This window comes from Bidens hawaiensis, unplaced genomic scaffold, assembly GCF_021521415.1.
Source record: "Bidens hawaiensis isolate Kalapana, Puna unplaced genomic scaffold, B.hawaiensis_p1.1 tig00015451_1, whole genome shotgun sequence".
Taxonomy (NCBI): Eukaryota; Viridiplantae; Streptophyta; class Magnoliopsida; order Asterales; family Asteraceae; genus Bidens; species Bidens hawaiensis.
This window is the reverse complement of record NW_027492381.1, coordinates 378,391-389,309: the sequence shown is the minus strand read 5'-3', so window position 1 is coordinate 389,309 and position 10,919 is coordinate 378,391. Positions and strand designations below refer to the sequence as shown.

General features: G+C 37.5%; 1 protein-coding gene across 1 annotated transcript; it reads right to left on the bottom strand.

Annotated features, from left to right (window-relative positions):
- Window positions 1–827: 827 nt before the first annotated feature.
- On the bottom strand, window positions 828–5,541 carry LOC143549236 (putative serine/threonine-protein kinase At1g54610). Its single transcript, XM_077040182.1, has 8 exons — window positions 5,295–5,541; window positions 4,072–4,524; window positions 2,879–3,481; window positions 2,571–2,798; window positions 1,908–2,008; window positions 1,705–1,819; window positions 1,216–1,632; window positions 828–1,142 (listed from the first exon to the last, which is right to left on the bottom strand). The coding sequence occupies exons 2-8, from the start codon at window positions 4,465–4,467 to the stop codon at window positions 960–962; spliced, it is 2,043 nt and encodes a 680-aa protein (XP_076896297.1). The 5' UTR covers window positions 4,468–4,524; window positions 5,295–5,541; the 3' UTR covers window positions 828–959.
- Between the last annotated feature and the right edge of the window lie 5,378 nt (window positions 5,542–10,919).

Here is a 10,919-nt window from a genome sequence, read left to right as displayed (position 1 = left end):
GTCTTCAGTGGCAACCTTCAGTAGTTGTCTTCAGTGGCAAACATCTTCAGTAGTTGTCTTTTCTTCATCAGTTAATTGTTTATTTTTATGTTAATTTTTTTTTTATTTTTCATGTTATACAAATACGAATCGTAGTTTAAAATCCAAATCGCAAACGAAAAACGAAAAAAAAAAATTTTTTACACTGTAACCGGTTGGAACCGGTTACGGTACAGGAACCGGGTTAGGAACCGGTAAGAACCGGTTAGATAGGTTAGGGGTCCGAGGGTGGGAGAACCGGTTCGGTTCCCTAACCGGTTCGAGCCTGGAATCGGTTTAATTGAGGGTTTTGAATATAGGAACCGGTTAGGAACCGGTTCCGGTTCCTAGTCCCAAACCGTTTTGAACATGCCTACTTTGGAGTATATTTTCTGGCCTATATACTAGGTTAATTTTGCTAATATTTGCTAGTGTATATTTTTCACTTAATACTCCCAAAATAAATAAAATAGTAAAGAGCCTCCAAATGGATCAGATTAAATTATAATAGCTTAGGCTATTTATTATTTTATAAAATGTGCCACTCCATAACATGTTATGATCACCTCTTCCACTCCTCTTACAACATGTTAAAAAAGACAATTATTAAAAAAAAAAGTATTTTCTACTAGGTATATATAATATTGATTTTTATTTTTATTTTTGTATTTAGAATATTAAAATGGTTTACAAGTATGACAAAATTACATAAATGCCCTTTATTAGTTTCAAAGTAGCCAAGTAAACCAAACCATGCCCAAAATAACCATATTTGAACCACAATTGCTTAATAATAATAATAATAATAATAATAATAATACAGTTTACATCACATTACATTCATCAAACTCAACTTAAACATTTAGCTCATTATATATCATTTTGCCTACACTTTCTTCAAAACCCGTGTTCGTGTCCGAGGGTGTATAAATAAAGCCAGCTCAGCGACCCGAAAAGACTGTATTTTCCACCTGGACTTTTTTAATCTTTGTTTTATCACGGGCCCGTCTTACGGCTTCTTGAATTTGACGGTCGTGATCTTTCAACATCTGGTCAACTTTACCAGACGGAGCGAGTAACGGGCCTGAGTAATGAATCTTGCTGGCCTTGGAACCGTACCCGATCTGCACAAAGGGTAAAAACGTCATTTTGTTTGTAAACTGTAACATTTTTTTTTAAATTAATTAAAAAACTTACATTAACCGGATCTTTAGTAACCGATCTTCCGTCGTCATCGGGTGGTCCCGCAGCGTTTGAAGAGGCTTCTTTAAGCGAACCCGGGAACCGACTTATTAATCTTGGAATTTGCTGTTGTGAAGTTCCCGTTTTGTCCCTGTCTCTTCGGTCTTCACACAACATGCTTTTCCTAGCGGCTACTAAACCCGACATTGCTGATAAATCCGGCCCGTTTGACTCAACCTTTTTCCCGGCTTTTGACCAGGTGGCCCGTTGGACTAATGGGCCGGAATGTGAAGCCCGTTTATGCAGGTTACTGGGTTGGTCTTCTTCCATAGCTTGAGACGGTCTCGGCGGGTCAATTGGAAACCCGGAAGCCGAATCTTCATGTTGCGGGTTGAATTTTTCACTACGGGAATACGACTGCCCTTGTCTTTTCTGTATATAACCAAGGGTATTTTAGGTATTTGACTAATAATTTAAAACTTTACTTAAATATCCAAAGTTAACCTGCAAAGATGATGCGAGTTCAGCGTTAGCTTCGGGTGCGGGAATGGCCCGAGACTCCCTTGCGGGCCTTCTTTCTTGGTCGGGTCGGTGTGCTTTCCCTCCCGCAGCAGCTTGTCTATTAATTCACAATTAAATATTTTAAATCATTCGCAAAACTTTACATATATTAAATAAAGGTTACATGTAACACACTTAACACGTACCTTCTAGCTTCTTCATCGCGCATTTTAGCATCAAATTCTTTACTGGGAGGATACTTCGGTAAGCTTGAAGGATCACATGGGAACGGTTTTGTAGTAAAAAACTGTAAAAAGAAATAAAGAGAAAAAAAAAAAGGATTGATTAAACTAAAAGTCACAATAATCAGATAATTAGTTAGGAGTGTGCATGGGTCGGTTTTGGGCTCAGACTGAGCTTTTGGTTTTTGAATTTTCTAAAAATCGCTCGGTTTCGGTTCGGTTTTTACCATTTGGACTTGTAATCTTTAGGCCAAAAATATGACCCAAAATATTAAATTTGGGCCAAAAACTTCAGACTTAATACTTTTTGTTAATTAATAATTAGTAAATTCTTACACATTTTACACTATATATTTGTTAACTCTGATAAATTAGTTAATATTCAAAATAAAAAATGAAAATCATAAATTCGGTTTTCGGTTTTGGTTACGCAAATAACCAAACCAAAAATTCAATTTTTTCGAAAACATTAAACCAACCGTCAGCTTTATTTGGGGTTCGGTTATTCCGGTTCGTTTTTTTTTTTTCGGTTTAATGCCGCACCCCTAAATCAGTTCCAAAATGCAAATATAAACACCCTATAGGCCCATTATAATATAAACCGATCATATATAAAGAGATTCACACCTCACTCTTCAAAGCCGAAGCAGCGGACCCACGATCAGCAGGATCAATAGAAAGAAGAGTTTCCAGAAGAGCTAACGCAGGCCCCGGAAATTCCTTAAACGTTTCCGCAACAACACGTTTATACGGTTGTTGAGGCTTAAAAATAGTAGCATGAGGCAACTTTGACTTTCTCCAATAATCTTCGGACGGTGATCCACAAAGCTTAAAAATTTTATGCAACTGTTCTACCTACAATGCAACAAACCTACAATTAAAATTAATAATTATAAAAAATATTATCCTATTAACAAAACAATTAATATAATTACCTCGGTTCTTCCCGGCATTATAGGCTTACCAGCATATAGTTCAGCGACTATGCACCCCGTACTCCATAAATCAACCGCAGTGCCATAATAAGTAGCACCGAGTAAAAGTTCAGGCGGTCGATACCATAATGTCACAACACGGCTGGTCAACGGTTGACTTTGACCAGGGTCAAAGAAGCTCGCAAGACCAAAATCCGCTATCTTTAATATGCCATTATTATCGACTAACAGGTTTGAACCTTTTATGTCACGGTGAAGAATACCGTTGGAGTGGCAATGGTCGAGCCCGGTTAATAATTGTCGTACGTAGCATTTGACTTGCGATTCGGTGAACTTGAGACTTGGGTGAGAAGCAAGCCCGGCTAAATCGTGTTCCATGTATTCGAAAACGAGGTATAAACTGCATGACATTCTAGAAGTTACTAGACCTTCTAGTTTTATAACGTTTGGATGGTTGAGCTTCCGAAGAATGTGGATTTCGCGGGCCATAAACCGGACGCTTTCGGGGTCGAGATTGTCAAATCTTACTTTCTTTAAAGCAACAATTTTTCCCTGGTTTAGATCACGGGCCCGATAGACATTACTATATGTACCTTGCCCGATCTGAAAAAATAAAAAGAAAATTCTCATTAGCTTAGAATATGTGTTATCTCAAACGGGTCATATAAAAATGTTTATTTACAGATGCGTAATATTATTGTTGTAATAGCATTGTTTTGTAATCAACGCATTAACTATTTACAATTTTGCGGGTTGACCCAATTCAAGAAGGCCCAGCCCATCTCGACCCATACCAAAAATGAACCATTTAGAAGGTAACAAATTTACTTACAATGAGTCAATTTGAATGTGTGTTATACTGTTATAAAAAAGAACAGACTGAAAGTCGCCTAAGTAAATTTTTAATCCATACAACCTTTCAAATTGTTCATTTACGGTCTCATAATATTCTTATTATAATATGTATTGTAATCATAATTAACACATTAGCTATTTATACTTTTTGCAGGCTGACACATTTCAAACCGGCCCGCTTCAACCCACACCAAAAATGACCCGTTACCTTACCAACCCAACTCGACCCACCCATCTTGCCACCTCTACACATTATGAAAGTAACATAATCCAATAAACATATCATGTTCATAAAATTATTTAAAAAAAATCTGCAATCTCAAAAACAAGAATCAAACCTTATCCAATTTCTCAAAAGAATCAGCTCTTCGGGGCACCCAACCTTTAATAGCTTCACCAGCAACCACCGCCAGCCACGGAGGCCAACCGGCGGCGACCTGTTCACCTTCGGTTGCTCTCGGAATAATGCCCATGGCAGGATGATGTGTAGAAACAATGGCTTCTGATTTCTCCCTTTTCCTATCAAAATTATCCCCGGGCAGCCTGACCAGCCCGTTAACATGCTTATTAATCAGCATTGATCCATTATTATTATTATTATCTGATTGGGGTTTCATCCTGTACACATCTTCTCTTCTTGATGATGTAACCCTAGGCACCCTTAATTCTGCTTTGTCCCTTGGACTCTCTCTGCTATCTTCAATGGCATATGGTTTGCCACAAACACAACCCATAATAATAAATCAAACCCTAAATTGACTTCCAAGATTCAACCTTTTTGCTCAATTTCACTAAAAAGAAACAAGAAACACAATTACTTTCTTGAAAAAGATTAATAATTTAACAAAAAGGAGATATTTTCAATCAAGAAAATGCAACCCCACAAAAACCCACAATTAAAAACACCTAAAGATCAAGTCTTTTATCCAAAAGATTGTAAATTTTCACAAAATGAGCACATTCCCATATCAAGAAAAGCATTTTGCAGCATACCCAACTCAAATTACTGGTAAAAGAACATATGAGCATGAAATTGGTGCAATACCCTGTGATCAACAACCCATAATATTAATCAAAACCTAAATTGACTTCAAGATTCAGCCTTTTTGCTCAATTTACTAGAAACAAACAAGAAACACAATTAATTTCTTGAAAAGGATTAATAACTTAACAAAAAGGATACATTTTAATCAAGAACACACAACCCCACAATTAAAACACATAAAGATCAAGTCTTTATCCAAAAAGACTGTAAAATTTCACAAAATGAACACATTCACACATACAAGAAAGCATTTTGAATCATACCCAACTCAAATTATTGGTAAAAGATTAATAATTTAACAAAAAGAAGACATTTTTATTCAAGAAAATACAACCCCAGAAAAAAAACACAGATAAATACACAAAAAGATCAAGTCTTTATCCAGAAAGACAGTAAATTTTCACAAAATGAGCACATTCCCACATCAAGAAAGCATTTTGAAGCACACCCAACTCAATATATAGGTAAAAGAACATATGGGTAGTGATCAAGAATCAAAAAAGATTAAATTTTTACCTTGAAGTGAGAATTAAAGTGATCTAGGGTTGAAGAAGTGATGGATCTGGAATATCAGGATCTGGATAGATGATGAGTGGATGGATAGATAATTAGATAGAGAGAAGCAAAAATGGGAATTGAAATAAGAAGAAAAAAGAAAATTAAAGAAAAGTAGTATACATTTTCTTGTTTAGCATTTATATATTCTGACAGTTTGGGGCAGCTTTTGGAAGCCTGTTGTTATGAGAGAGAGAGAGAGAGAGAGAGAGAGAGACATCCTTGCCACCACTCTCATAAGTCAAAACTTGGATTTATTCATAACTACAAATTAATGTTTAATTCTTTAATTAAGAATCATCGATGTCCAATAAGCTCTTGAGCTCCTCATGATACTTAAGTCATTTTCATTATTATTATTATTATTATTATTATTATTATTATAAGGGTTGATTGGTGTGTAACTGATTTGTATTAAATGAGGTGGATGATTAAGAAAGGAGTGTTTTATTTATATGGTTTTTTTTTCATGAATAATAATATATCTATCTAATTTGGTTAGCTTTTGAAAATGTAAATGAACGTAGTTGCTCATGAGCTATTTTATACCGGTTTTTCGAAAACTAAAAAGATTCAATTGAGTTGATCTTCAACGAGCTTAAGCATATATTAAAAGCTTATGTGATAAAAGGACTCATACTTAGTCATTTGTCAAACTCGACTAGAATCACGAGCCTGTTATTTTTATAATATTTTTTATTTAATATTTATATATATAAATATAACGAGTTTGTTATTTTATTTATACATTTAATAAAATGGCAAATTATTAATAAAATGACAAGCTATATAAAAAGTAACAAATGTAAATATATATAAGAACTACAAATATATAAATAAAACAATAAAGTAATTAATTAATAATAAACAAGCCAATTCAAGCTATCATATGTTAAATAAATTGAGACGAGCTATCCGGAGCTAAATGAGCCAAACTCGAGCTTATACAAGCTTAGACTTATATCATTTATAACCCTAGTTTAGAGTATATAGCTAACTAAGTTAATGTTTTATTAAAAAAACAACTAATCACTTCAAAAGGAGTTTATAAACCATCAAATACACTCGTATAAAGACCTGTAAAAGCCTACGTTGGGTCTTTTTCCACATTATTTTTTTTCTTTCGATCGAACATGTATAGTATGTTTGGTAGGGAGATTTTATGAGCTTCTAACTTCAAGTTTTTGAGAAAAAACTCTCACGTAATAAAATGTTTTGTTTGATTGAAAAAACTTGAAGCTTTTAGGTCATGAGAAAAAGCTTGAAGCTATAAGCTCTTGTTAGTAGTGTTTAAAAATATTTACAAACTTTTAGTATTTTAATTACCTAAATAACCTTTCAAGATATATACATTTAGTGTTACTGTATGTTTTTTTTTATTAATGCTCATTTTAGTCATTTTATACATTTTATTAAAAGTTATAGCTACCATGTCAAACACGTAAATATATCTAAAAAAAACTATAGCTAACAACTACTAACCACTAGCCACCAGCTTCCAGCCACCCGTCATTAGCTAGTTTTGCCAAACATACCCGTAAAACATTTAAGTCATGGTATGCTACCAAGAACCAATCACTCTTTTAAAACCTTAAATTAATAAGGTCAAGATAAAAATATAAGGTGATGATGTTTGGGCTTTAACAAACTGTTTAGTGTAATATGTAATGTTGCAACAATGTATACTATTGACGAGTAATATATACATAGCCCATAGGGGGTGCTTGGGATTGCTTATTTTCACCGACTTATAACTTATAAATTTTTTAAAAAGTAATAAGGTGTTTGGAATTTCTTATATTGTGAGAGGAAAAGTTTCATAAGTTACAATATTGTAATTTATTAACTTAATGAAAAATTATAAGAAGGTAAAACAAGGAATCCCAAACACCCCCATAATCAAATAACAAAATTGTTGACTAAGTAGTACTTCTCATTCAATGAAACAAGGTAAATAAATATAGTGTTAGTTGATAAGTAGTAAATTGACAGGATATATGATATATCCATAAGTCACTATCAAGTTTTTTGAAAAAATGCAATTCTCTTTGTAACACCCCAAGTGCACCAAATTGTGAATTGTTACTATTTCGCGTAATGAGTCGTGTGCATTCAAATTATATCATTAACCAAAATGCTAACATACAAGTTTTTTGAAAAAATGCAATTCTCTTTGTAACACCCCAAGTGCACCAAATTGTGAATTGTTACTATTTCGCGTAATGAGTCGTGTGCATTCAAATTATATCATTAACCAAAATGCTAACATAATTTTGAAAGCCTCCAAATAAAAACAACTTTTAAGAATATGGTACAACATGTGAAAGTATGTCTTTATAGAAACTTTAAACTCAAATTTTATAAAGTAGGATATTATAAAACTGTATCTCTATGTGGTATATATGTGTGGGTTTTGGAGAGGGGGGGGGGAGTTGGGCCACTAATCATCGGCATCCAACTCAGCTGATGTTTTATCACTAACTAAACATCACCTGCAAAAAACTGCTACATCATGCACACACATGCTCACTCTTGAGTCTTGATCATTGTTTTCAGACCCGGACCGGACATCGACCTGGGCGCCTTACCGGGTCACTGGTCAGACGGGCCCGGGAGATCGGACCGGACATCGACCCGGATGCCGTAATATAAAATATTAAAAATATAAATTATGCATGAATATTGTAATCAACGTCGAGCTTTGATGAACAATGCAATGATAAAATTAATACATCCTTTATCCTTTTCATTGCAATGGTAGAAATGACGGTAATTAAGAAAAAAGAATAGACAGAATTTGATTTATTGTTACAGTTAAGTTACACGATGGCATGGCACCAATTAGAATTGTAAGAGATAGAATATGTGGGAATAAGTATATAGGATTAATGTTTCATCTAGAAAACCAACAATTAGGCCTGGTTAGTTGGTTAATGCCATGTCCATAAAGCATTTGTGTGGGTGCATGCTTGGGTTCGATTCCCGGCATGTAGATTATTTTTAAATTAACAAAGTAACAAACAAAAAGAAGCATCTGCCGGTTCGACCGCCGGTTCACCGGTTCGGTTGAACCGCACACCGGCAAACCCGGCCGGGTATTTAGAAAACGGGTTGTTTAGGTGAACCTGACCCGGATGTCTACCGGGTCCCGGTCCGGGTTTAAAAACATCCCTCTTGATTAGGGAAAGAAGCATCTGCCGGTTCACCGGTTCGGTTGAACCGCACACCGGCAAACCCGGCCGGGTTTTCCGAGTATTTAGAAAACGGGTTGTTTAGGTGAACCTGACCCGGATGTCTACCGGGTCCCGGTCCGACCAGCCGGTCCGGGTTTAAAAACATTGCTCTTGATTAGGGATGGGATGGGCAAAATCGGGACCGGTACCGATCGGTATCAAAGTTTTAAGTTTCGGGATCGGTACGGTACCGGTATTTCCCTATTTTTTTACCTCCGGTACAAAACCGAATATTTCGGTACCAGTACCAAAAATTAGGGATTTTCGGGATCGGGACCGGTCGGTACCGGTCCGGTACCATGCTCGTCCCTACTCTTGATGGTTCTTCGCCAAGTTATATCACTTGAAACTGATGCCTGACAGGGAAAATGGGGGAGGTGGGGGTGGTGTACCCGCTCTCCACCCCTCCACCCTTATGTGGTGTTTGGTAATGACAGTAGAAATGGAATGAAAATTGTGACGGAATGCGATAATGGGTGTTTTGGTTAGTCAATGAATGAAATCAACGATTACATACGGAATCTCATTCTATCAAAGTCATCCCCCCACCTCCTTTTTTTCATTTTATTCTTTTTTCACGATGCTCTCTCGACACCGCCACTTGGCAACCACCGCCACCACCACCTGCCACCATCGTAGTCGTCACCACCACAACCATCACCGCCGCCACCTGATCGTCACCGCCATCGCCACCACTGTTGCCACCACTATCGTCGTAGCCACCACCACCCATTACTCCATACACTATATACTCTATACATATACACCCATAACATGGCTCGGTCCCACCCATAAATATAATGACAATATACACATGTGACATGGATAATAATAATCATAAAAACCATCTAAATATTATTAAACTTATCACGGCAGTAGTATTTAACAAACGTCTCATGAACCATGTGTTAAAAAGACTTTTAGTATTAGAAATTCTTAATTAAGAAGTTGCATAAAATGACTGTAACCTCCCATTTCATGCTTGGTACTTGGATGATGGGACTATTATTGGTGGTGCCAACGAAGTCGCTAAAGCCCTAGACATTATCAACTCGGAAGGGCCATCATTGGGGCTGCAACTTAATATTAAGAAAACTGAGGTTTTTTGGCCAGTGTGTAATGGGGTGAAAGTCAAAGATGGGCTCTTCCCTAGTGGGATTGGTAGACCAGAGAGAGGGGTAAAGCTCCTTGGAGGGGCTGTTAGTCGAGATCCCTACTTTATTAAGGAGTTGACGAGGCGGAGAGCATCTCGTGCGGTTGATCTTATGAAACTCTTACCTTGTCTTAGGGATCCCCAGAGCGAACTCCTCCTGCTTAGGTCTTGCATGGGGGTTGCTAAGTTGCTTTTTGGGTTACGAACATGCCACCCCCATATGATGGATGATGCGGTATCCTGTTTTGATAAGGGGCTACGAGAAGCCATTGAAGACATAGTTGTATGTGGAGGCCCGTTCTTTGGTGATCTTCAGTGGCGACTTGCATCTTTACCGATGCGCTTAGGGGGTTTAGGCCTTCTTTCGGCTCATGATGTTGGGGTTTACACTTTTGTAGCGTCGAGGGCTCAGTCTTGGAAGCTACAGAATCACATCTTAAGGAATAGCGGAGTTGTCGACCTGGACCCAGACTACGTGCAGGCCCTGGAACGCCTAAATGGTGCTCTCCCAGACTTTGATATTGGCGGTTTCTCTAATATGGACACCGCCCCACCAAAGCCTCAAAAAACTTTGGCGAATGCCCTTTTTGGAAAAATCGCTCAGAGCCTGGGAGAAGTTTTTGGATTGTCCCCCCGACAGAAGGCGGTTTTTGAATGCTTACAAGGTCCTCATGCCCAAGATTTTCTGACCGTTATCCCGATTGATGGCTTGGGCCAAAGCATGTCTGCGGTCGAGTATAGGGCCATTCTTAAGTACCGTTTGATGGTCCCAATGTACCCAGAAGACGAAACATGTCCGATCTGCCGTAAGGCCTGCCTGGATAAATTCGGAGAGCATGCGGTTCATTGCAAGGAGATGCCTGGGTTCAAATACCGACATGATTGGGTGCGGGACGTTCTTTGGGACATTTTAAGGCGAGCTGGGATATCAGCTAAAAAGGAAGCCCCCGTAAACTTCCTTACAGACCCCACGGAAGGGAGATCCACTCTACGACCGGTAGATTTGCTCGTCTTTGGTTGGGCCGGGGGAAAACACACTTGTGTTGACCTCACAGGGGTATCTCCCTTAGCTGGTTTGAGGGATAATGGGTTTGTAGCAGGGTAAGCAATGAAAATGGCTGAAACGAAGAAGGTGGAGAAACATGCTAAAGCCTGCGAAGAGAACCAACATGTTTTTGTCCCTCTGGCTTTTGATACATT

What these genes read in the sequence shown, in the direction of transcription:
- LOC143549236 (XM_077040182.1), bottom strand. Translation starts at nt 4,467, where the DNA reads ATGGGTTGTGTTTGTGGCAAACCATATGCCATTGAAGATAGCAGAGAG. An exon ending in AACTCGCATCATCTTTGCAG is followed by an intron (nt 1,633 to 1,704) that starts GTTAACTTTGGA and finishes GGTTATATACAG; the next exon opens with AAAAGACAAGGGCAGTCGTA. An exon ending in TTACTAAAGATCCGGTTAAT is followed by an intron (nt 1,143 to 1,215) that starts GTAAGTTTTTTA and finishes CCCTTTGTGCAG; the next exon opens with ATCGGGTACGGTTCCAAGGC.